Below are 27,890 nucleotides of genomic sequence, written 5' to 3' on the forward strand. Positions count from 1 at the left end.
TTGGTAAATCGGGAGGTGATGAGATTGCCTACGTGCGGCAGCCCTGGATCACACTTTGGGCGGCCTGCCATGCCAGCACAGGATCCACGCCCAGATCGTCCTGGACACAAATATCGTCCTCCTCATCAGCTGAGACCTGCCGTTCTTTCCCCTGTGCCAATATATTGCCCTGTTGCTGAGCGATGTTATGAAGGATGCAGTAGGCCACCACGATGCTTGAGGCCCTCTGGGGTCTATATTGGAGTGCCCCACCAGAGTGCTCCAGGAATTGGCCGCGCACCTTGAGCAGACCAATGCATCGCTCGGTGACTGTATGATCGGTGACACTCCTGGTTGCTGTGTGAGTGTCATCATACCGGTTCTCTGCCTCCACATAGGCATCAGTAGCCATGGCCTCAGCGGGTAAGCCTCATCGCCCATTAGTTTCCATTTACCCGAGGGAGCGCCTCAAAGGAGCCGGGAACCCCAGGGTTCACCAGGATACGTGCGCTGTGCAGGCTACCTGGATGTCAGGCGCAGACATGCATGATGTGCAGCTGGTGGTCACACCAATTGCACTATCATGAAGTGGAAGCCCTTCTGATTGATGAAGGGCACACCATGTCGAACCAGTGGTCGGTTGCTGACATGCGTTCCATCGATCGCCTCTGAACAAGGGGTATGCCAGCAATGGCGGCAAGTCCGGTGCCCAGCTATCTTATAGGGCTTGGTCCAGGTTCAAGGTGATGTCATCCAATGCCTGGGCGCATTGAGCATCCGTGACAGTTGTACTGCTGTGCCACCCTCAACATGTATTCCCCACCGGCCCCTTTGAGATAATGGAATCTGCACTACACTCTTTCCCCCATCAATTTTTGGCACCCGGCCGGTGATGTGGGGAGCCTCTATCCTCACCACCCGACCCTGCCAACACCCATCCTGTTTCTCCCAGTGAGGCCTACGGTTGGTCTCCTCACTGGGTGAGGCTTGTGCTATCCCGCCAGGAGGGTGGCAACTGGTTGTGTGGTGGAGACGTTCATACTGTGCAGCCATTCGTCTCCCAGCCATCCTAAGAGCCTAATGTCTGACCAAGTCCTATAGATGGGGGTGAACGAGGGATGTGTGCGATTTGCTGCGATCCTAGCTGCAGTGTGATGTGAGGCCTGGGTTTAACACACATTGTGTCAGGAAGCTGGTCAGTTTTCCTGACCGGGGCAGGATGGCTGGGATCAGGGATGCGTGGTCACGCAGGGCTTGGAAGCACCTCGTGATCCTCGGGTGGGCTAGCTGATAGTGTCACTGGTGAGGCTTTTACTCTGAGAGGGGCTGTGTGCCAGGGATGGTTCCAGCGACCATGGTGCATGTGACCTTTGTTTGTAATGAGCTCTGCTAATCCCCTGCTTCCTCCGCAGTGGGATTCTGAGGAGTTCTTCATCTTCTTAGGCAGCCCCTCAAGGTTGAGGATGACTTGCTTTCAGGTGGTTTCCACGGTGGCTGAATATTCCAATCCTGGATCCGGAGACTCAGCCAGGGTACATGGGAACATTCCGTGTCCACATAGTTGCCACCAAGTACTTCTCCGCTACTCCATGAGGCCTACACGCACCAGGAAACCTGAAAAGTTGGAATAGTTTGCTTACCTCCTTGCTCCCCTTTAATGACCATGGCACCCTGGGCACCGTAACTTTAATGACCATGGCACCATAAATACTTGCACCAATTCATGCCTGTGTGAGTCCCGGCTGAGAGGCTGGAGCATCATGAAGGGATGGAGCATCGGACTTCCAGCACATTAATCATATCTAAATGGCATCAGAACAGCCGGCACTGATCCCTTTTTTAGGCCAACACTTGATTCTCTTCCAGATCAGTAAACCCGCTACCAACAGTGAGTGGCAGATAATCCAGCCCGATATATCTGACAAAATACCAATATAAATTATAATTGGAACAGCGCAATCAAATACAACAATTCAATTTGAGATTTCAGCACCAGCTTTCCTTAGTTCTTCTAATATATTCCTGTTTTATAGAGGCATCAGTTAGATCACTGGTTCTTAGGATAGAAATGAGGCGCCATCTAGGCTGAAATGAATCATTTGTTTTTTTGCACTTTAACTAGGTCATGTGCATATTCCACCTTCACTCACTTCTGATTGAATTTAGGGCAAAATTTAAATGGTGGATTATCTCTCAATCTCTAAACTCTGATCCCCAGATAGACAAATCAGTTTTATTCCTCAGCAAATCAACAGAACTTTGGTGCCTTGAAATGTGCTTGTTGCAAAAGACAGTTTTAGCACAGAGGCAGATTACATCAGTTTATTCCTTCACACATTTTGGATTTACCCATTTCTGTTGCAGAATTTAATTGCATCTATTCTTGGAAATTGGGATGAGAAGTCAAACACCAAGAGCTTTAACACGTCAAAAAAGCAGAAGCGTTGCTTTACATTTAGTTGACTTGTTGATACTTTGGATAGCTCAGCTCCATGAACACAAATACCAGACTCAAGGCATCAGTTAACAACACTTGATACTGCTCAGAATTCTTTTTAAAATTTGTTCGTGTGGAGTTTGCACATTCGTCCCGTGTCTGCGTGGGTCTCGCCCCCACAACCCAAAAAAGATGTGCGTGGTAGGTGGATTGGCCATACTAAATTGCCCCTTAATTGGAAAAAAAATCTTTGGGTACTCTAAATTCAAAAAATAAATTGCTCATAGGTTGTGGCTGACATCGTAAAGGCATAATGTATAACTCAGATGTGCTGAGGTTTTAAAGAGGCAACTACATAATGAGGGGCTGGAGTCATGTTTGTAGGTCAGATCAGAGAGGGGTGGTAGGTTCCATCATGAAATATGTTAGGAAAGTAATTGGGTTATTTTTAATGCTGCCACTTTTAGAGTCATCCTATCTAGAAGCTGGGCAGATTTCTTAATTTTTGTTTCGCAATTTGCAATGCAAACACATTGGGAAATTTAACTGCCAAGGGGTTCAGGTGTGGGTAGCAGGCATCAGTGAAAATACCTGAGACATCGTGGCTGGGATTCTCCGATCCCGCAGCAGGTCGGAGAATCGGCGTGGGGAGGGGGGGGAACGAGAATCGCGCACGTCGCTCTGACGAGAATCGGCGCCAATCCGGTCGCCGCCATGCTGGTCGGAGGCCATTGAAAGCGTCCCCCCCCCCCCCAGAGATTCTCTGCGCCTTGACGGGCTAAGTGCCCGCCGAGTTCCGCCAAGTCCCACCAGCGTTGTTTACCTATGGTCCTACCCAGCGTGACCTCGGAGTTCTGGCTGGGGGGGCCGTCTGGTGGGGAGGCCGGGGGATCCGACTCCGGCGGGGGGGGGGGGGGTGCAGGGGGGGGCCCTCCACGGTGGCCAGGCCCGCGATTGGGGCCTACCGATCGGCGGGCGGCCTAATACCATGGGGGGGGGGGGCTATGTTCCTCCGCGCCGGGCACCTGTAGGGCTCCGCCATATTGGGCAGGGTCTGGTGCGGAGATAGCAGCCCACGCACATGCTCGGACCTGCGTCAGCCATGGCTCACATGCGCGGACCCGCGCCGGCCGTGGCACGCCGGCTTTCGAGTGTCGGAGCAGCAGACACCTCTCCAGCGCCATACTAGCCACCTAGGAAGGGGTGAATGCTTGGGCCTGGAGGTCCATTGACGTCGGAGTTGCTCGTGCCAGTTTTGATGCCAGCGGAAAAATCCCGGCCCATGGCATTAATGTTAGAAATGGACACTTCCAAACTCCCTACAAGGGTGCGCACAGCCTCAGAAAATGCACACATTTCCCATTCCTGCTCCACAAGTTTTTTTTTCATGGATAATCTGTGAGGCTCAACATCTGTGCCCAACAGTGCAGATTTTGGAATTTCCTGCCCTCTGACAGGACTTCTCCATGGCTGTCCCTGCTTCCAGCACCTGCTCTAACTTACGTTTGTTGTGCTGTAACCATGAGATGATCGAGGACTATCTACTGCAGTACTCACCAAAGGTTGTTTGCATTGGTCGTGGGTGTGCACGAGTAATATGCTGCCAGCATGACATCCAGGGAAGAATCAGAGCAATCTTCCCGCTGATACCTGCCTCCCTGCTGAGTGCAGATCTTCTGTTCAGATTCTATATATGATCTCTCTGTTGCGAGTTCAGTATCATAGTGATTATTTTATGCCTATTGTATCAAGCTGTTTGTAATGATAAAATTCATTCAGACAAAAAGCAGCAGTTACAAAGATCAGAACATAACGGTTATGAAGATTATCATAGAATCCCTACAGTGCAGTAAGAGGCCATTTGGCCCATCGAGTCTCCACCGATCCTTTGAAAGAGCACCCTACCCATTTCCAGACCCACGTCCACCCCGCCCCATCTCCATAGTCCCATAACCTAACCTGCACATCCCTGGACACTAAGGGGCAATTTATCATGGCCAATCCACCCAACCAGCACATCTTTGGGCTGTGGGAGGAAACTGGAGTACCTGAAGGAAACCCATATAGACACGGGGAAAGCATACAAATTCCACACAGACAGTTGTTTTTGCTTTTTATCCAATAGTCTATAGTCTCGAGATAACTTTCAGAGATGAATCCTCACCCACTATGTTCGACAGAGTGTTTTTATTTCCTTTGAAATCTCAGTCATTTCAGTATACTTACATAGCAGACGCTGGAGGAGGCCCTTTGAGGCTGCTCCACCATTCATTATGATCATGGCTGATCATCAAGTTCAAAAGCCTAATCCCGCCTTCCCTCCACAGCCCTTGATCTCTTTAGCCCCAAGAGCTATATGTAATTCCTTCTTGAAATTACACTACTTTCTGTGGTAGTGAATTCCACAGATTCACCACTCTCTGGGTGAAGAAATTTCTCCCCACATCAGTCCTAAAAGGTTTACACTTATCCTCATACTATGACCCCTAGTTTTGTACTCCCCCCACCATCAGGAATATTCTTTCTGAATCTGCCCTGTCTAATCCTATTAGAATTTTGTAAGATTCTATGAGATCCCCTCTCATTCTTCTAAATTCTAATGAATATAATCCTCCGGGTACTCCGGTTTCCTCCCACAGTCCAAAGATGTGCAGGTTGGGTGGATTGGCCATGATAAATTGCCCTTAGTGTCCAAAATTCTATGATCTATGATTAACCTAGGACAAAACTTCGGCACAACATCGTGGGCCTGTTCTGAGCTGTATTTCTCGATCTATCTATCTATCTATCTATCTCATTGCTGTTTGTAAGATTTTGCTCACAACGGTGATTTTTATTCAAAAAAACAATTAATTGGCTGTCCAGCACTTTGGAACATCCTCACAAATATTTAGATATACAATAAAAAAATCAGCAATAGCAACTTACAAAAATATATTTTCATAGGACTTGGGTATCGCTGCCTAGGCCAGCGTTTGCTGCACCTTCTTAAATGTTCTTGAGAAGGTGGTGGTGACACGCCTTCTTAAACCTTCGCAGTCCACCTGGTGTAGGTCCACCCGTGTTGCTGTTAGCGAGTGAATTCCAGATTTTTGATTCTGCAACGGAGAAAGAAGAATGATATAGTTCCATCAGGGTGGTGTGCGGCTTGGAGGGAACTTGCAGGTGGTGATGTTCCAATGTGATTGCTGTCCTTGTCCTTCTCGGTGATAGAGGTCGTGAGTTTGGAAGATATGTTGAAGGGGCCTTGGCGAGTTGTTGCACCGCAACTTGTATATCGTACATAATGTGACAGTAATGGACAGTAAATGTGTAAGGTGGTGCCGATCAAGTGGGCTGCTTTGTCATTGATGGCATCAATATTCTTGATTGTGGTTGGAGCCCCACTCATCCAGGCAAGCAGTGATATTCTGTCACACCCCTGATTTGTGCCTTGTAGATGGTGGACAGACTTCGAGGAGTCGTAAAGTGAATTAAAAATTGCAGAATTCCCAGCCTCTTACCTGCTCTTGTAGCAATGTTATTAATATGGTTGGTCCAGTTAAGTTTCTGATCAATGTTAAGCATCAAGAAGGTGATGGTGGGAGATTCAGTGATGGTAATGGCATTGAATGTCAAGTTGAGATAGATATATTCACTTTTGTTGGAGATGGTCATTGTCTAGCACTTGTGTGGTGCAGATGTAATTGTCATTTAGCAGCTCAGGTCTGAATGTTGTCCAGGTCTTGCTGTACATTAACTTGGACTGCTTCGGGGAAATCATTGCCTTCAAAGCGCCAAGAGATAGGGAGGAAAGGGTGGCTAGGCAGAAGCTGGTCAACTCCATACTGGAGGTAGACCGTAAATACTCCGAGGCCCCGACCGTAGAGCTCCTGGCGGAGAGAAAAGAACTACAAAGGAACTTTGACCTGCTCTCCACCAGGAAAGCAGTGCACCAACTCCGCTAGGCGCGCGGGACCCTGTACGAAAACGGAGAGAAAGCCAGCCGCCTGTTGGCACACCAGCTGAGAAAGCAGGCAGCCACCAGAGAAATTGCGCAAATCAGGGGTACCAGAGACACGTTGGAAACAGAACCAGAGAGGATTAACAAAACCTTCAAGGCCTTCTACCAAGAGCTGTACACCTCAGAGCCCCCAACGGGGAAGGCTGGGATGAACTGGTTCCTTGATGGACTGGACATACCAGTCGTGGGAGAGGGCAGAAAACGGGACCTGGAAGCACCACTAGCACTGGGAGAGATCATGGACAGCATTAGCTCCATGCAGACGGGGAAGGCGCCGGGACCGGACGGATTCCCGGCGGACTTCTACAAAAAATTTGCGACAGCGCTGGCCCCGCACCTGCGGGAGATGTTAACAGACTCGCTAGCTAGGAGCACACTGCCACCCACGTTAGCACAGGCCTCAATCTCGCTGATACCTAAGAAAGACAAAGATCCAATGGAATGTGGGTCATACAGACCCATATCTCTGCTGAACGCAGACGCCAAAATACTGGCCAAAATCCTAGCCAAAAGGCTAGAAGACTGTGTACCTGAGGTGGTCACAGACGACCAGACGGGCTTCGTCAAAGGTAGACAGCTTACCTCGAACATCAGGTGCCTGCTGAACGTGATAATGACCCCCTCCGGGGAGAGAACACAAGAGGTGATCGTCTCCCTGGACGCAGAAAAGGCCTTCGACAGAGTCGAATGGAAATACCTCATAGAGGTACTGGAGCGGTTCGGGCTTGGAACAGGGTTCACCGCTTGGGTAAAGCTCCTATACAACGCTCCCATGGCGAGTGTACGGACCAACAATACCAACTCCCAATACTTCCAGCTGCACAGGGGCACCAGACAAGGATGCTCACTGTCCCCGCTGCTGTTCGCACTAGCAATCGAACCGCTAGCAATCGCGCTCAGGGCAGCAGAAAATTAGAGGGGGATCCGAAGGGGAGGCAGAGAGCACAGAGTCTCACTCTATGCAGATGATCTGCTCCTCTACATCTCGGACCCACAAAGCAGCATGGACGGAATCATCGCGCTCCTGAAAGAGTTTGGAGCCTTCTCAGGCTACAGACTCAACATGAGCAAAAGCGAGATCTTCCCAGTACACCCGCAAGGAGGGGGGGCAGCACTAAAGGGGCTGCCGTTCAAACAAGCCCGACACAAATTCCGCTACCTGGGGATCCAAATAGCCCATGACTGGAAAGGGATCCACAAATGGAACCTCACCAGCCTGACGGAGGAAGTAAAAAAGGACCTGCAAAGATGGAACACACTCCCGCTCTCCCTCGCGGGGAGAATCCAGACGATCAAACTGAACGTACTGCCCAGGTTCCTCTTCCTGTTTAGATCCATTCCGATCTACATCCCCAAGGCCTTTTTCAAAGTGCTGGACAAACTTATCATGGCGTTCGTATGGGGGGGGGGGGGGGGGGGGGGGTAAAAATGCTAGGATCCCAAAGAAGGTCCTACAAAAAACAAAATCCAGGGGGGGCTAGCCCTCCCGAATCTACAATTCTACCACTGGGCGGCAACAGCCGAGCGAGTAAGGGGATGGATTCAGGAGCCAGAAGCCGAGTGGGTGCGTGAGGAGGAGGCCTCCTGCATGGGGACCTCCCTCCGGGCCCTCACCACGGCAGCACTCCCATCCCCACCCAAAAAACATTCCAGCAGCCCAGTGGTGACAGCCACCCTCCAATCCTGGAACCAACTGCGGCAGCAATTTGGCCTGAGCAAAATGTCGGACAAGGCTCCCATCTGCAACAACCATAGGTTCACACCAGCACTGACTGACGCCACCTTCAAAAGGTGGAGGCAGGACGGGGGGACACTGACAGTCAGGGACCTATACACGGACGACTGGATCGCAACACTGGATGAACTGACAGAGATATTTCGGCTAGCCGGGGGGAACGAGCTACGGTACCTGCAGCTCAAAAACTTCCTACGAAAGGAGACAAGGACGTACCCACAACCGCCACGACAGACACTATTGGAAGACCTACTAGACGCAAGTATCCTAGATAAAGGGAACTGTAGCGACATGTATGACCGACTGGTAGAAAGGGACGACACCGTACTGGACGCAACAAGAATGAAATGGGAGGACGACTTGGGGATTGAGATAGGGTGGGGACTCTGGAGCGAAGCACTACATAGGGTCAACTCCACCTCCACGTGCGCAAGGCTCAGCCTGACGCAACTAAAAGTGGTACATAGAGCCCACTTAACAAGAAACCGTATGAGTAGGTTCTTCCCGGAGGTGGAGGACAGATGTGAACGGTGCCAAAGAGACCCGGCCAACCACGCCCACATGTTCTGGTCTTGCCCCAGACTTGTGGAGTACTGGACAGCCTTCTTCGAGGCTATGTCCAAAGTGGTGGGGGTGAGGGTGGAGCCATGCCCGATAGTGGCGATCTTCGGGGTTTCAGACCAGCCAGATCTATTCCTGGGGAGGAGGGCAGACGCCCTTGCCTTTGCCTCCCTGATCGCCCGCCGTAGAATCCTGTTTGGCTGGTGGTCAGCAGAACCGCCCAGAGCTGCAGACTGGCTGTCCGACCTCTCGGAATCTCTCCAAATGGAGAAGATCAAATTCGCCATCCGAGGGTCAGACGACGGCTTCCACAGAACGTGAGAGCCATTCATGCAATTGTTCCGGGACCTGTTTGTGGCCAATGAACAAGAGGAAGAATAGTCGGGTGGCCAAGAATCAGGGGAAAATGGACGGGAATCGGGGGAAGGTAGCCGGGGGGGGGGGGGGGGGGGGGGGGGGGGGCGTGGAGGACTACGGGTTCGTTATGGGGGTTTGATGGCTAGCTAAGGCCCAAAACCAAACTGTAATAATTGCCTATAAACATGTGCCTCGGCCATATTGGGGAATGTAAAATATGTATGCCGGCTAAAGGGGGCGGCCACAGTGTTATTATGAAGATGCTTACCTGTAAATATACATGTTAATTTTTGCGTGTTTTTTTTTTCTCTAATAATTTGTAATTTGTTGGATATAAAATATGAAAACTCAATAAAAAACATTTCAAAAAAAAAACTTGGACTGCTTCAGGAGTCGTAAATGGTACTGTGCAGTCATCAGCAAACCACCCCCTCGTCTGGTTAATTGTTTAATTGTCTACCACCATTCATAACTAGATCTGGCAAGTGTACAGTGCTTTGATTGATGTTTTGGTTGTGAGATTGCTTTGCTGTGCCTTGCATTTCTGCAGCACCTTCAACATTATCAATAATCAGACAAAATTGACACTGAGTCAAAGAAAGAAATGTGAGTGCACGTGACGAAGAGCTTGGTCAGAGAGATGGGTTTCAAGGAGTATCCTCAATGAGGAGAGTGTGGCAGAGAGATTTAGAGGTGTTTAGAATCTAGATAGCTGAAGGCACTGCTGCCAAAGGTGGGATGAAGACAATAGAGTGCACAAGAGACCAGATTTGGAGGAGAAATGTTAGAGGAGAGTTACTGTTCTGGAGGTGTTTATAGAGATCAGGAGGTGAAAACAAAATAAATCTTCAGGAACCCATTTGTTATGTTATTGCTCACCACCACCTTCTCAAGGAGAATTAGGGATGGGCAATAAATACTGGCCTGGCATCACATGAAGGAATAACAGGAAGAAAATGAGATGGTTTATTACCCTCCTCCACCTCCACACCCCACCTATGAATTTGGATGAATAAGAATGAAATGATGTCTTCCACTAGAGGTATAAGATTAATGCAGCTTGAAATTAACAACAATCTTTCATTCCTAGTAATAGGTATGATGATATAAAATTTTCAACTGAACATAAATCTTACACAAATTACAACTATAATTTTATGGTGCTTCACCTTTAAAAATGAACATTGGTTTTATTTATTATGTATGAAAGTGAGCCTTGAAAAATGGCTTTGTAACCAATTCCAGACTGCCTACAATTGTGAACTTGCCAAGCAATGCTCAACGCCAAGGTTTCACGCCGGAAAAATATAAATCCCAGATGACAGATTTCACTGTGAGGTAAATGTAAATGCTTATAGTGGGAATTAGCTCCTGCAAAGCCTTAGCTCCTAAACATTAACACCCATTGTGCATCAACCTGTTAAAGCACAAGAAGTCAATAAGACATTTATTGTTTGTGGTGATTGAGGAAGAGCTGATATTTACTTATCCTCAATCGAAAGCCACTTCCAGCTCCACTAATACTGCTTTTGGATCAATGAGAACTGAACTAAGTCTAACTGAACTAGAAAGACAACAGTGAAGATAGCGTTATTTTTACACAACAGTCATGATTTAATCATATCCTACTGTTTTATTTTCTGGAAGGAGACCCTTAGCTCATTTTATTAATCATGGGGCAGCACGGTAGCATAGTGGGTAGGACAGTTGCTTCACAGCTCCAGGGTCCTAGGTTCGATTCCCGGCTTGGGTCACTGTCTGTGTAGAGTCCTCACGTCCTCCCCGTGTCTGCATGGGTTTCCTCCGGGTGCTCCAGTTTCCTCCCACAGTCCAAAGACGTGCAGGTTAGGTGAATTGGCTATGATAAATTGCCCTTAGTGTCCAAAGAAAAAGGTTAGCTGGGGTTACCAGGATATGGTGGAGACGTGGTCTTAAGTAGGATGCTCTTTCCAAGAGCTGGTGCCGACTTAATGGGTCGAATATCCTCCTACTGCACTGTAAATTTTATGATTCTATGACTGGTGTGGTTCTGGGTTTTTGATCCAGCAATGGTGAAGGAATGGGGATATCGCTCCAAGTCAAGGATGGTTGTGCCTCGAGAGGCAACTTACAAGGGGTGGAGTTCCCATATGTCTGCTGCCTTTGTCCGTCTCAATGGTAGAGGTCACGGGTTTGGTGGGGTGGGGGGGAGTTGTTGTCAAAGAAGGCTTGGCAAGTTGTTGCAGTGTATCTTGTAGATGGTACACACTTCTGTCACTGTGACAGTGATGGAGGGAGTCAATGTTTAAGTTAATGGATATGGCGCTGATCAAGTGGACTGCTTTGCCGTGAGTGGTGTCAAGCCTTTGGAGTGTTGGAGCTGCACTCATCCAGGCGAGAATGAGCATTCTATCACACTCCTGGGGCAAAATTCTCCGACCCCCAGCAGGGTCGGATAATCGCCTGGGGCCGCCGAAAATCCCGCCCCCGCCGTGGCAGAGATTCTCCGCCACCCGGGAAGTGGCTGCGGCGGGAATCTCGCCACTCCAATCGGAGAGGCCCCTGCGATGATTCTCCGGCCCGGATTGGCCGAAGTCCCGCCGCTGGGAGGCCTCTCCCACCGCCGAGGTTTGAACCACCTCTGGTGGCGGAGGGATCGGCGGCGCGAGCGGGCCCCCGGGGTCCTGGGGGGGGCGGGGGGCGATCGGACCCCGGGGGGTGCCCCCACGGTGGCCTGGCCCGCGATCGGGGCCCCCCGCTCAGACTCCGGGCCAGTGCCCTGGCTGCAGTCTTTCTCCTCCGCGGCCGCCACGGCCTCCACCATGGCGGAAGCGGAAGAGAAACCCACATCGCGCATGCGCCGGTGGTGACATCAGCGGCCACCACCGCCGGCGCATGCGCCGACCGGCGAAAGCCTTTCGCCCAGCCCCGCTGCCGGGGGCGCCGGTTTTTTTTTGCGCCAGTCTTCTGGTGCCAACCACTCAGGCGCGGGGCTAGCCCCCGAAGGTGCGTAGAATTCCCCACCTTTGGGGAGGCCCGACCCCGGAGTGGTTGGCGCCACTCCCCTATGCCGGGACCCCCCGTCACGCCGGGTAGGGGAGAATCCCGCCCCTGACTTGTGCCTTGTAGATGGTGGGCATACTTTGAGGAGTCGCGGGTGAATTAATCATTGGCGAATTCCAAGCCTCTGGCCTGTAGCCACAGTACTGAAGCGACTAGTCCAATTAAGTTTCTGGTTAATCTGGTAACATCCAAATTATTGACAGTGGGGGATTCAGTGATAGAGATATTGTTGAATGTCTTGATTGCCATGAAACATTTTGTTTAAAAGCTGATCATATCTCTTGCACAACAACCCCTCATGAGAACAATTCATTCTCCCTAAAATAAGGTTTTTCTTGAATTTCTCTTCTCTCTCAATTTGTAATTATTTTAAATTGATTACTTCCTCATACTGACCTTCCATCCAGAGGAACTAAGCATCACTTATTTACCCCAGCAAAACCTTTTGTTTATCATGCTCCTGATCCAGGACGAGATGTGGACAATGCCAGGCCAGATATACTGGAATAGTGTCATAAAAGAATATTGCTGGCATATTTGACCCTAAGATGAGCTACCAACCATATAGCCACGTTATCACCAGGCCCGCCTTTGTAATCATCAACTCTGCCTCTGTCTAATTTCATTTGCTGGTGAAACCTTCAATGATGCTTTTGTCATTTCTAGATTTGATTATGCTTAAACACCCTGGCTTGTGCACCCACATTCTACCATCTGTACACTTGACATCATCTAAAACTCTCCAGTGCATATCCTAACTCGCACCCCTCAGCCTCATCTCAGTGGCTTGCATTGGCACCCGATTGAGCCATGCCTTGATTTTAAAATCCTTAACCTTGTTTTCCCTCCATGGTCTACTACCCCCCCCCCCCCCCCCCTCCTCCCCAATCCCACATCTCTAGCCCCACAACCCTACAAGATGTCTGTTCTCCTGTAATTCTAGTTTCCTGAACATCCTCAATTATAATTGCTCCACCATTGTTGGCCTTGGCCTTGCCATCAGTTACTTTGCTCTGGAATTCTCTTTCTCCACCCGACTGTTTCTCCACCTTTCTGACTTGCTTTCAGATACCCCTTGAAACCTACCTCATTGATCAGGGTTTTACACATTTGCTCTTGTAGCTTAGTGTCATATTTAGTTTGTAGTGCTGCAATGAAGCATCTTGATACATTTTATTGCCTGAAAAACTTGATATATATACAAGTTGTTATTATTGTGATGACATGCTAAATAAAGCATGTGTAATTCATTATGACCCTTGAGGCTTAGATCTACATTCATGACTGTAATTTCTATATAATCAGACCTAAATCAATATCATATTGCATGCACTTATTTAATAGATTTATGATCATTCTCAAATGAATAGGCTATAACGTAATATGGATTAAATGAATGTTTTTATTCAAGAAGAAACAGACATTATCAGAGATTATTTCAGAGAAGTCATATTTCCAAAATAACAGTCCTCAACGTAATTTTCTTTTCATATTTTAGTAGATGGAAGTTGGACTGAATGGAGCAAATGGTCTACATGTGGGACAGAGTGCACTCATTGGAGAAATAGAGAATGTTCTGAGCCAGTACCAAGAAATGGTGGGAAGGAATGCGACGGACTTATCCTGGAGTCAGAAAATTGCACAAGTGGTTTATGTCCACAAAGTATGTATAATTTTAGTACGTGACATGTGCTGCAAAAAAGGAAACATGCAAACAGAAGTTTGAGAAAGTACAAAATGGTTCAATAATTTGCAATTATTTGGCAGAAATGTAACACCCTAAGCTTTAAATTCTATTGACAAAATAGAGATAGAACCAAAAAGAAGAATTTTCTGTTTCTCTGTCTCATTGTGAGCTTAGTAGTGATTAAAAGCAACATCTTACAGAATTACATTAATTTCAATCATACCAGCTTAGCAGTAAGTTAAACTGAAACCTTGGGTTGATTTGAAATTGTCTTGAACACCACAAAGATACTCAAGGTGCATTTAAACATGGTTGCATGAAATCATTTCGGACAGAAAAATACGGAACTCCAATTGCACGTAGTGTAACTGAATGGATTTACCAAAACTGATTGTCATTCAGAACAGCAGGATAGTGGTGGCAGCCTTCCATTTTGGAAGATGATGGTTTGCAATGTGATGCTCAACTGAACGTTGAACTTTGTCTGGTGTTACTCACGAGTCGGCTCTGGCATGACAGTCTCTGTCATATTCTCCAGCTTCTCTTTTCTCTGGGTCCTCTTCTCGGGCAGCTGAGTTTATCATTTCTGCTCACCTCTTTAATGCTGTTCCAAACAATCCAGTGCAGACACAATGGGCTTAAGAGCCTCTTTCTGTGCTGCAAAACTATATGACAGTCAGCCTTTGACAGCGGCTGTCTCCCAGTTGTGTGTCTCAATGTGCGCCACCTTTAAATCTTGCATGAGGGTGTCATTTTAGCGAAGGTATGAACGCGTAGGAGGTCATGAGCCAGTGGCCAGTGAACAGAATGTCTTTTGGTCTATGACTGTCATCCATCCAATGAATGTGGTTGAGCCAATGCAGGCATAGTTGGTTCAGCAATGAGTGAATGCAATGAGGGAATTAGCACACTCCAGGACCTCTGAGTTGGTGACCTTGCCCTGCCAAGAGATACCAAGACAATGTCTGAGACAACAAATGTGGAAACTGTTCCACCATTTTTCTTGCCTCACAAATGTTGTCCAGGCCTCACTTCTGTGAAGAATGCAGGCTTTGCACACTCACAGTTTGGAATTCACTGCCAGTTTGTTGTTGTTTCACAATCTCTTCCATGGCTTTAACATTACAGCTGCAATTTTAGCAATGCATGCATTGATTTCAGCATCAAGTGACAGCTGATGATGATATGTAAATCTATAAACAATCTCACATGTCACATTGTTAATGCTCATAGATGGCGTTATGGCAACATCCTTTTCCAATACATTTATTTTCCTGATGCTGATGGTCATGCCAAACTCGTTGCAGGTGTAAGAGTTTGCCCATTTGTCACCACGTTGTCCTCATATGGAATGCTAGTGTGATGTAGTCAGTTAGAACAACACTCTGATGAGGATTTGGCGCACCTTTGTTATGGATCTCACATGAGTAAGGTTGAACAGCTTTCCATCAGTTGTGGTATGCAAGTCAACAACCTCTGTAGATGACCAAGAGGCATATGAGAGCAGCAAAGAGAAGAATATGCCAAAGGGTGTCGGTACCAGAACACACCCTTGCTTAACCCAATTGTAGATCTCAGATGTTTAATGTTGCCCTGATATTGCTGACTTACCCATCACGTTGTCATGGAAAGAGACGATTACAATGAGTAGCTTCGGTGTGCAGTCAGTTTTCGCCAACATCTTAAATATACCGCTTTGCTCACTTAGTCTAATACCTTGATGAGATTGCTGAAGACAATATATAGCAGTCTCCTTCATTTACATCATTTCTATTGACAGACTGAGAAAATCATATTTAGCTGTAGATGTTCCAGTTCTGATATCACACTAGTATTTGGGGTGGATGCATTCACCCAGTATCATAAGTCTGACAAGAGCAACACAAGCAAACACTTTTCCCATGATGCTCAGCAGGTTCTGCCTCGATTAGTGTTGCAATTACTGTGGTCAGCCTGTTCTCATATAGGGTCACAATCTTTGCATCATGCATATCTTGGGTTAATGATCCCTCTCTTGAGTAGAGACAGAAACGTTCATGTCGAGGTTGCAGGAGCAGTGGTTTCCTGTGTAGTTTAGGCAGTAGAGCATCAACATCTGAAACTTTGTCGATGACAAGTGAGTCAATAGCTTTGCAAAGCTCCTCCGCCGTGAGTTAGACTGGGTTACGGGGAGAAAGGGGATAGCGTGGAGGCATGGGGCTTAAGTAGGGTGCTCTTTCCAAGGGACGGTGCAGACTCGATGGGCTGAGTGGTCTGCTGCACTGTAAATTCTATGATTCTACGAGTTTGATATCCAGCTCTGCCATACAGGCAAGCTTTCTATGGTGTCTAGTGCCCCCTCAGTAATAGTTGAACACGATAAATTCTTCTATTAGAGACAGCCCATAGAAAACATTCCCTACTTCAGAGTTTCCCAAACTTTTCCAGCCCTGGAACCTCTAGTGACATCGGGGAACCCCAAATGTTTACAAGTCTTTTCTAGCTATATGTATGAAGTTGCATTTGCCAACTGCCTGTTATGTGTATGCCATTATGGCCGTTGCTCCCCGGTACTTTTTATTTTCCGAATCTTTGCCGCAATTTTGAAAATAATTCTGGCTTTTTCACGATCTTTGTCACGTGGCTCCCCAGCTTCCACGGAACCCTTGGGGGCCTCTCGTGGAACCCCGAGGTTCTGCAAAGCCTCTGCTCAACTCCAATCAATGTTGAGCTTACCACTCGTAACTGCTGTTTCCCGAGTTGTGATAATGCTCTACACTGAAACTGGAGCACCCTTTCCATGGTGCAAGCTCGACAAATGTTACGGAGACCCTTAGCTATCCAAATACCAAGATCCCCCTTTATCTTCCCAAACTGGGGTTGTTAAGTGAAAGCCAGTGGTAAAGAAAACAGCTAAAAATATTAAGATTAGGTCTTAAGGCAATTTCTAATAATTAATGTGTGACAGTTGTTTTTTCTTACTTATGTTCAGAGCTTGTTATCGGCTTTTTGAGTATCAAATCATTTTATTCTGCTCCATTTTCCATGAAAACTGTAGATAAATTGCCATAATTACCAGATATTTTCCAAAGAATTGAATGGTGATCATTACCTTTTTTAAATGTACAGAGATTGGAAGGTTACTTTTAACAAATTGAAGACTTGTATGTTGAACTTAACAGTTATTGGCAGAAATTGTTGTGGATTGCGCACACTCAAAAGCTGCTCAAGGTAATCTTTCCTCTTGACCACACTACGCCACAGGACCTGGCACAGCATAGTCTTTGTACTTCTCCATATTTTCATAGACCTATCAGATAACACAGATGACGGTGCCAAATCAAGTGATGATTATAAATGTTATGAGATTGCGCCATCAGATTTTTTTTCCGAAAACATTTGTGCAATGCCAGCATTGATGGCAAAGTCAGGCCAACATTCAGCTCTTATGTCCATGTTTGAACCGAGGCTGCAATGAGGTCAGAAGCTGAATGACCCTGGCGGAACCCACATTGAGCGTCCGTGAGTAGGTTATTGCTGAGTAGGTGCCGCCTGAGAACACTGTTGATGACTCCATTACTTTGCTGATGATGGAGAGTAGACTAATAGGGCGGTAATTGGCTGGGTTGGATTTGTCCTGTTTCCTGTGTACAGGACACACATGGGCAATTTTCCACTTTGCCGAGTAGATGCCAGTGTTGTAGCTGTTATGGAACAGCTTGGCTAGTGGTGCGGCAAGTTCTGGAGCACAAGTCTTCAATACGAATGCCGGGATATTGTTGGGGCCCATAGCCTTTGCAGATCCAGTGCCTTTAGCCATTTCTTGATATTGTCATCTGAGAGTACCCTTTAAGAAATGTGTGTTTGAGGAAATGTACCTTTACGAAATGGAGCTGCTCACATTACTGGAGTGATGTCAGCAGAGTGTGGTGGATCTGAGCTCCACTTCTGCTTTTTAGTTTCAGTTTGAGAAAGCTTGGGTGTGTCTGGGAGCTGCACTGCTGTTGATCTCTGTCATGAAGGACTATCTATTAAACATTTGGTGAATTCAGAAGAATTAAAAATGTTTTCAGTCTTGAATGTAAACCCTAATGTGCTCCTGTTTGAAGGTTTGTTAAGTCTTTTGGGATGTTAAAAGGACAGCATGAAGGTTATTTAGTGTTGTATTCTTTGGGGGGTGTATGAGATTTGCTGCGTTGCTAAGATATTCACTGTTTGTTTTAAAAAGGTGAACTTGAGTTCATAGAATAAACATTGTTTTGTTTTTTAAAAAAACACTGGTCTATTTTCTGCTGTACCAGACCTATAGAGTGAGCCGTGTGCTCCCCATACCACAATCTATTAAACGTTGTGGGTCAGGTGACCTCCATGATACACTTTGGGGGTTCTCTGAACCATGGCCCATAAAAATATCACGTGGTGTGAATCATATTGGCTGAGAACTGACATCTGTGACGCTGGGGACCACCAGAAGAGACCGAGATGGATCTTACATTCCACTCTTCTGGCTGAAGATTGTTGTGAATGCCTGAGCCTTGTCTTTTGCATATGTGGGCTGGGCTCCTCCATCATTGAGAATGGGGAATATTTGTGGAGCCTCCTCCTCCAGTGAGGTGATTGTCCAGCACCATTCACGGCTGGATGTGGCAAGACTGCAGAGCTTATATCTGATGTGTTTGTTTTACAAATGCTTAGCTTGCTGCTTGTGCTATTTGGTACACAAGTCGTCCTGTGCTGTCGCTTCACCAGGTTGACACCTCATTTTTCGGTATGCCTGATGTTGCTCCTGGCATGCTCTCCGGCACTCTTCATCGAACCAGGGTTGATCCCCTGGTTTGGTGGTAATGGTAGAGTGGGGGATGTGCTGAGCCATGATGGTTGCAGATTGTGATTAAATACAATTCTGCTGCTGCTGATGACCCACAGCGCCTCATGTATGCCCAGTCTTGAGTTGCTAGATCTGCTTGAAGTCTATCCCATGTAGCACGGTGGTGGTGCCACACTACACACATGCAGTGCACCATGGATTGAGACCTAGTGCAGTTTATTAACCCCTGAAGGAGTCTGAAGCCCCAGCAACAGCATCTCTCAAAGATGATCAAGCTTGAGATGTCCAGGACTTAGTTCAACTATTTCTTCCATCTTGAAGACTGGGAATTCAAAGGGCTGTGGACTTCACTAGGCTCAACAATCTCTTCTAGAGCATGGTTTTCAACACATCAGGGAAATGTTGAGCTGCAGCCTAGTGGCAGGTACACAATGCTGATGAAAACTTTTGTCACATCTCATCGTGTTGAAGCATTCCAGTAGATGAGAAAGTACTTCAGACAAACAATAGGGACTCATATGAGGGTGGAAAATAGTATTTTAGTCTTTGTTTAAACTATTAAAATTAAAATTCCACCAGAAGGTCTTAAGTACAGAAAATGTTCTTGTAATGACTGTTGCATTTGAAATTTGAGGCGGCATCGAGTACAGTTTTGTACTTTGGGCAGATCTTGTTGATTGGAGGGTAGAAAGACTGGGATGATGTTGGTCAAAGACTTTCATGCATGGAAGTGGGGATGATAAACAGACATGTCCTAAGGTAAACTGCTATCAGCTCTGGCTGCAGGTAACTACAGGATACTTGTAACTTTCACGCTGTCTTCGATGTGACGGGCATTGTTTCATAGTGAAGGCCCTTATGAAATGATGACTTGCCCATCAGAAAGGGAAATGCAGGAGTCAAAAGTCTCCCCTATTCAGGGGAGACTTAGAAATAGTCTAGGTGGTGACAAATATTGACCTGAGATCAGAAGAGAGGAGTCAGTTGAAAACCTGTGACCAAAATATCTTTGTAGAGCAAGGGAATTATTACTGCTCTTCGTGGCCAAAATTACTCTTTGAAAAGACAGAAATTATTTACCTGTGTCTTCTTCAGCCTGGGTGATGTCTCATGGATAAAGATGTTAGTTGTAGCCTTGACTAAAACGTTGCACATTTCTGATTATTTAATTGGAGATGGCTTTACCCTTTACATTAAGCTCTGACTGCTCTGGTGAGGGTACTTTCCTGCATCTGAATTCAGGCTGACTAAAATGGTGGTGGAGCAAGAACATGTCAGGAACACAAAACAATGCTCCCCACCCACAACATTTCACTGGGTGTGTATTATAGGCCACCAAACAGAGGGCAATAGAGGAGCAGATATGTAGACAATTCACTGAGGTGTGTAAAAATAATAATAACAGGGCAATTATATTTGGGGATTTCAACTTCCCCAATATTAATTGGGGTAGTCGTAGTGTAAAGGATCTAGAGAGGGCGGTGTGATAACCCACATGAGGACCATGGGATTGCTGATTGACCTCCTCGTGGGGTCAGGAGAATACCAGTTCCCATGGTGACCGGGTGGAGGCCCACCCAGTGGGTTCATTAGCAGGGTATTTAAAAGTGGCTCCCAGACCCGGACCTGCAGTCCCCGATAGTTCTGGGCTGTGAATGTTTTGTATGATGCGGTAGCGACTTTATTTTCAGTTTAAAATAAACCAGTTTGGTCTTTCACTCCGCTCTTCCTGGAATTATTACAAGGATCAAGCACGGGATTCTGAACAGCCTTTTCGAAACTCCCTGATGACAACTCCGATAAGAAACAAAGCACAAAGAAAAACTCAGAAATTAGGATGGCACAGTGGTCAGCACTGCTGTCTCACTGCACCAAGGACTTGGGTTCAATCCTGGCCCCCGGTCACTGACCATGTGGAGTTTGTACATTCTTCCCATGTCTGCATGGGTCTCACCCCCACAACCCAAAGATGTGCAGGGTAGGTGGGTTGGCCACGCTAAATTGCACCTTAATTGGAAAACAAAAAGAAAAATACGGAAATGCCCTTGTTTGGGAAGCTCAAGTCTTATGAGGTCTGGCCCTAGTATGCTGGACACGTGCTTTACTTCTTCTGCTCCAATGACTTAGAAGGGGATGATAGATTTAAAAAATCATTTTGACAGAATGCAGGACACTGACATTCAGCAATATTAAGAGTTTTACATACCCGGAAGTCCCAACACTAAGACATTCAATGAGCTTGTAAATCTAGTAAAGAAACATTTATGACCCAAAGCCGTCCATAATCCTCCAGGTTTACCGATTTAACATGGCTGGGAGGACTCCCAGGGAAACCATGATAGAATTCCTGGCTAGATTAAAGATGCTGGCCCAATACTGCGAGTTTGACTCATCCCTGAACGAGATGCTACAAGATTGGCTGCTGTGTGGGATCAATAACATCACAACACAAAATTAATTGTTGGCAGAACCCATCCTAGACAAAGAAAACGGCCATTGAATTAGCACTGTCCTTGGGGAAGGCTAAGAAATGGGCTCAAGAGCACCAAGGGACGATGGGCAGTAATGTTCTCAGGCTATGGAGGGGAGGCGGGGAGAGACCCTCAACAGCAAAAGCCAGCATTCCCAGTGAAGGCTGCCACATGTCTTACCCTCCCCCCCCCCCCCCCCCCCCCCCCCCACCAACTCAACTTCAGCCAGGACACTCCAGCATCTCAAACACTGGCCAGAAAACCCTAGAAGTACCAAGGAAGCCTCGCTGGAAGACTACAAGTGTCAACCGCAAGGCTGATGTAAATGTGGCCAAGCACATGACCCAGGCGAGCCTGCCAGAATCAGCAGTACACGTGCTGCCCAAGCTGGAAGCCAAAGCCACCTCAGACCCTGGCCTTGAAAGTCTATCAGCCCATAGAGGATGAAATGATGCAGCCAAACTGCATCATCACCCCCAAGGATGCCACTATGAAGATAACACTCGTGGTCAATGGCTATTCCTTAAAAATGGAGATTGATATGGGAGCTGCCATCTCCATTGTCAGGTAACAGACTTTCCGGTGCCTCTGGGCATCTTGCCTCTAGGCCAGCAAGATAACATGGCCACAATGGCCACATGTTCAAGAAGGGGAGTAGAGATAACCCCGGTAACTATAGGCCGGTGAGCCTAACATCTGTGGTGGGTAAAGTCTTGGAGAGGATTATAAAAGATACGATTTATAATCATCTAGATAGGAATAATATGATTAGGGATAGTCAGCATGGTTTTGTGAAGGGTAGGTCATGCCTCACAAACCTTATCGTGTTCTTTGAGAAGGTGACTGAACAGGTGGACGAGGGTAAAGCAGTTGATGTGGTGTATATGGATTTCAGTAAAGCGTTTGATAAGGTTCCCCACGGTCGGCTATTGCAGAAAATACAGAGGCTGGGGATTGAGGGTGATTTAGAGATGTGGATCAGAAATTGGCTAGTTGAAAGAAGACAGAGAGTGGTGGTTGATGGGAAATGTTCAGAATGGAGTTCAGTTACGAGTGGCGTACCACAAGGATCTGTTCTAGGGCCGTTGCTGTTTGTCATTTTTATAAATGACCTAGAGGAGGGCGCAGAAGGATGGGTAAGTAAATTTGCAGACGACACTAAAGTCGGTGGAGTTGTAGACAGTGCGGAAGGATGTTGCAGGTTACAGAGGGACATAGATAAGCTGCAGAGCTGGGCTGAGAGGTGGCAAATGGAGTTTAATGTGGAGAAGTGTGAGGTGATTCACTTTGGAAAGAATAACAGGAATGCGGAATCTTTGGCTAATGGTAAAATTCTTGGTAGTGTGGATGAGCAGAGGGATCTCGGTGTCCATGTACATAGATCCCTGAAAGTTGCCACCCAGGTTGATAGGGTTGTGAAGAAGGCCTATGGTGTGATGGCCTTTATTGGTAGAGGGATTGAGTTCCGGAGCCATGAGGTCATGTTGCAGTTGTACAAAACTCTAGTACGGCCGCATTTGGAGTATTGCGTACAGTTCTGGTCGCCTCATTATAGGAAGGACGTGGAAGCTTTGGAACGGGTGCAGAGGAGATTTACCAGGATGTTGCCTGGTATGGAGGGAAAATATTATGAGGAAAGGCTGATGGACTTGAAGTTGTTTTCGTTAGAGAGAAGAAGGTTAAGAGGTGACCTAATAGAGGCATACAAAATGATCAGAGGGTTAGATAGGGTGGACAGCGAGAGCCTTCTCCCGCGGATGGAGGTGGCTAGCACGAGGGGACATAGCCTTAAATTGAGGGGTAATAGATATAGGACAGAGGTCAGAGGTGGGTTTTTTACGCAAAGAGTGGTGAGGCCGTGGAATGCCCTACCTGCAACAGTAGTGAACTCGCCAACATTGAGGGCATTTAAAAGTTTATTGGATAAGCATATGGATGATAAGGGCATAGTGTAGGTTAGATGGCCTTTAGTTTTTTCCATGTCGGTGCAACATTGAGGGCCGAAGGGCCTGTACTGCGCTGTATCGTTCTATGTTCTATGTTCTATATACAGGGGAACGTTTGAAGAATATGGGGACCACTATGACCCCGGTTACTTATGGGCAGCAGACAGCCCAACTCCGGCTCATAGTTGTTCGAGAGCCAGAACCCATCCTCTTGGACAGACACTGGCTCCAGGGAAACAACTGGACTGGCTGTCAATGTTTAAACTAGGAGCCAGTGGACAGTACGAGGTCATTAACAAATATCCCGAGGCACTCCAAGAAGGTGATGGTCGAAGAAAGGGAGCAAGGGCAAAGATGCATGCGGACCCCAATGCCCTACCCAAATATTTCAGGATATGACCAGTCCCATACGCTTTACTTCTCAAAGTAGAGACCAAATTTCAATGGTTAGAGAGCCTCAAGATAATACGACCAGTACAGTTCACAGAGTGGGCTGCACCAATAGTCCCTGTCCTCAAGCCCAACAAGTCGGTCCACCTTTGTGAGGACTATAAACTAACGGTTAATAAATCCTCACATTTTAATCGGTTCCCCCATGCCACACATAGAACATCTATATGCCAAACTGGGAGGGGGATCAATCCTTCATAGAACTAGATATCAGCCATGCTTACCTCCAGCTAGAACTAGATGAGTCATCCAGGAAACATGTGATGATTAACAACCATAAGAGGTTATACGAATATACATGCCTGCCCTTCACAGTGACGCAGCAAGTGCCATTTTTCAACGCATGAAGGAGAATATTCTCCAAGGGCTACCTAAAGTGGCAGGATACATAGGTGACATACTAATCACAGGAGCCATTGGAAAAGAGCATTTAGCAAACCTGGAAGAAGTTTGAAATGATTTTCTGAAGCAGGTGTCTATCTCAAACGAGAAAAATGTGTGCTCCAGGCAGGCAAAGTGACGAATCTAGAGTACCGAGTTGAGAAAAAAGGCCTACACCCCATGGAGGATAAAGTTAAGGCTATCAAAGAGGCATCGACACTGCGAAATACGACTGAACTAAAATCTTTCCTAGGCCTCATAATTACTATGGGAAATTCATCCCAAACTTGGCTACCTTTATTATCACCCCTGCACATACTGTTAAAAAACACCAGAAGTGGTCATGACAGGTGCCGCAGGATGAAGCCTTTGTGAAGATGAAGCAGCAGTTACTATCATCAAGCATCCTGGCTTATTAGAACCCCAGGAGAGAGCTGGCATTAACATGTGATGTCTCTCAATATGGAGTAAGGGACATCAATGGGACAGTGGCACAGAGATCTATAACATATGCATCCAGAACCTTGGTTGACGAGGAAAGACGCTATTCGCAGATCTAAAAGAAAGGATTAGCTGTTATTTTTGGGGTGAAGAAATTCCATCCATATTTCTACGGCCGACATTTCACAATCATAACATACCATATTAATTGAGGCATACAAGATGATCAGAGGATTAGATAGGGTGGACAGTGAGAGCCCTTTTCCTTGGATGGTGATGTCCAGCACGAGGGGACATAGCTTTAAATTGAGGGGAGATAGATATAGGACAGATGTCAGAGGTAGGTTCTTTACTCAGAGAGTAGTAAGGGCGTGGAATGCCCTGCCTGCAACAGTAGTGGACTCGCCAACACTAAACGCATTCAAATGGTCATTGGATAGGCATATGGACGATAAGGGAATAGTGTAGAGGGACTTTAGAGGGGTTTCACAGGACGGCGCAACATCGTGGGCCGAAGGGCCTGTACTGCGCTGTAATGTTCTATGTTCTATGTCCTAAGCATTTTCAAAGAGGATAAAACAATTTCCCCCTTCACCTCTGCCCAGATCCAAAGTTGGGCATTATTACGATCAGCCTACAAATACTCTCCCGAGCACCGCTAAGAACACACATTGCCAACACAGATGTCTTGAGTCACCTGCCCCTGCCCACAAGCTTGGCCCCTCAGCCGACATTGGAAGACGTCATTATGACCTTGAACTTCCTGGATACCTTGCCAGCATCCGCAAAGTTTAATCAAAGGGATACCACCCTTGATGTTGTGAGATGTTCCGCGGTTTAGATGTTTTGAGAAGAATAGGGAGGGAGGTGAAAGAGGAGGGGGAGTGGCACTGTTAATTAGGGAGTGCACTGCAGCTGCAGAAAAGGAGGTAGTTGAGGAGGGTTTGTCTACTGAGTCAGTATGGGTGGAAGTCAGAAACAAGAAAGGAGCAGCCACTTTATTTGGAGTTTTCTATAGACCCCCCAATAGCAGCAGAGAGATAGAGGAACAGATTGGGCGTCAGATCTTGGAAAGGTACAGAAGTATCAGAGTTGTTGTCATGGGTGACTACATAGAACATAGAACAGTACAGCACAGAACAGGCCCTTCGGCCCTCGATGTTGTGCCGAGCAATGATCACCCTACTCAAACGCACGTGTCCACCCTATACCCGTAACCCAACACCCCCCCCTTAACCTTACTTTTTAGGACACTACGGGCAATTTAGCATGGCCAATCCACCTAACCCGCACATCTTTGGACTGTGGAAGGAAACCGGAGCACCCGGAGGAAACCCACGCACACACGGGGAGGACGTGCAGACTCCGCACAGACAGTGACCCAGCCGGGAATCGAACCTGGGACCCTGGAGCTGTGAAGCATTTATGCTAACCACCATGCTACCGTGCTGCCCCAACTTCAACTTCCCTAATATTGACTGGAACCTCCTCAGTGCAAATGGATGGAGCAGACTTTGTCAGGTGTGTACAGGAAGGATTCCTGACTCAATATGTAGATAGACCGACTAGGGGGGAAGGCCATATTGGACTTGGTGCTCAGCAACGGACCAGGCCAGGTGTCAGATGTCTCGGTGGGAGAGCATTTCGGTGACAGTGACCACAACACCTTGACCTTTCCCATAGTTATGGAGAGGGAGAGGAACACACAGTATGGGAAGGTATTTAATTGGGGGAGGGGAAATTATACTGCTATTAGACAGGAGCTGAGGAGCATAAAGCGGGAACAATTGTTCTTGGGGAAATGTACAACAGTAATGTGGGGATTGTTTAAGGAGCACATGCTGTAAGTGCTGAATTGTTTTGTCCCACTGAGATGAGGAAGGAATGGTAAGGTGAAGGAGCCTTGGATGACAAGAGAAGTGGAGCTTCTAGTCAAGAGGAAGAAGGAAGCTTACGTAAAGGTTGAGGAAGCAAGGATCTGACTCGGCTCTAGAGGGTTACAAGGTAGTCAAAAATGGACTGAGGAGAACTAGAAGGGGGCATGAAAATGCCCTGGCGAGAAGGATTAGGAAAAACCCCAAGGCGTTCTACACTTATGTGAGAAATAAGAAGATGATCAGAGTGAGATTGGGCTGATCAGGGATAATGGAGGGAACTTGTGCCTAGAGTCTGAAGAGATGGGGAGGCCCTAAATGAATATTCTGCTTCAGTATTCACTAGAGAGAGGAATCTTGTTACTTGTGAGAACAGCGTGAACCAGGTTAATAGACTCGAGCAGGTTGATATTAAACAGGAGGATGTGCTGGAAATTTTGAAAAGCATCAGGACAGATAAGTCCCCTGGGCCTGACGGGATATACCCAAGGTTACCACGGGAAGCGAGGGAAGAGATTGCTGTGTCGTTGGCAATGATTTTTGCATCCTCACTCTCCACTGAAGTAGTACCGGATGATTGGAGGGAGGCAAATGTTGTTCCCCTATTCAAAAAAGGGTATAGGGAAATCCCTGGGAATTACAGACCCATCAGTCTTACATCTGTGGTGAGCAAAATATTGGAAACGATTCTGAGAGATAGGATTTTTGATTATTTAGAAAAACATAGTTTGATTAAAGATAGTCAGCATGGCTTTGTGAGGGGCAGATCATCCCTCAGAAGTCCCATTGAATTCTTTGAGGATATGACAAGACACATTGATGAAGGTCGGGCAGTGGATGTGGTGTATATGGATTTCAGTAAGGCATTTGATAAGGTTTCCCATGGTAGGCTCATTCAAAAAGTTAGGGGGCATGGTATACAAGGAAATTTGGCTGTCTGGATACAGATTGGCTGTCCGAAAGAAGACAGCGAGTGGTAGTGGATAGAAAGTATTCACCCTGGAGGTCTGTGACCAGTGGTGAGGACCCTGCATGGATCTGTTCTGGGACCTCTGCTCTTTGTGGATTTTATAAATGACTTGGATGAGGAAGTGAAAGGGTGGGTTAGTAAGTTTGCCGATGACACGGAGGTTGGTGGAGTTGTAGATAGTGTTGAGGGTTGTTGCAGGTTACAAGAGGACATTGACAGGATACAGAGCTGGGCTGAGAAGTGGCAAATGGAGTTCAACCTTGATAAATGTGAAGTGATTAATTTTGGAAGGTCAAATTTGAATGCCGATTACAGAGTTAAAGGCAGGATTCTTGGATGTGTGGAGGAACACAGGGATCTTGGGGTCCACGTACATAGATCCCTCAAAGTTGCCACCCAGGTTGATAGGGTTGTGAAGAACGCGTATGGTGTGTTCGCTTTCATTAACAGGGGGATTGAGTTTAAGAGCCGCGAGGTTTTGTTGCAGCTTTATAAAATTCTAGTTAAACCACACTTGGAATATTGTGTCCAGTTCTGGTCGCCTCATTATAGGAAGGATGTGGATGCTTTGGAGAGGGTACAGAGGAGATTTATCAGGATGCTGCCTGGACTGGAGGGCAGGTCTTATGAAGAAAGGTTGAGGGAGCTAGGGCTTTTCTCACTGGAGCGAAAAAGGCAGAGAGGTGACTTGATAGAGGTGTACAAGGTGATGAGAGGCATGGATAGAGTGGATAGCCAGAGACTTTTCT

At 46.9% G+C, this 27,890-nt stretch overlaps 1 protein-coding gene across 1 annotated transcript in view; it reads left to right on the forward strand.

The window, feature by feature from the left end:
• unc5a (unc-5 netrin receptor A) overlaps positions 1 to 27,890 on the forward strand; it is a 717,175-nt gene that overhangs the window by 524,371 nt on the left and 164,914 nt on the right. Inside the window, exon 7 of the mRNA XM_038795643.1 lies at positions 13,613 to 13,777. Within this exon, the coding sequence (XP_038651571.1) occupies positions 13,613 to 13,777 (165 nt within the window). The remainder of the gene's footprint in view (positions 1 to 13,612; positions 13,778 to 27,890) is intronic.

Source organism: Scyliorhinus canicula, chromosome 4, assembly GCF_902713615.1.
Source record: "Scyliorhinus canicula chromosome 4, sScyCan1.1, whole genome shotgun sequence".
Taxonomy (NCBI): Eukaryota; Metazoa; Chordata; class Chondrichthyes; order Carcharhiniformes; family Scyliorhinidae; genus Scyliorhinus; species Scyliorhinus canicula.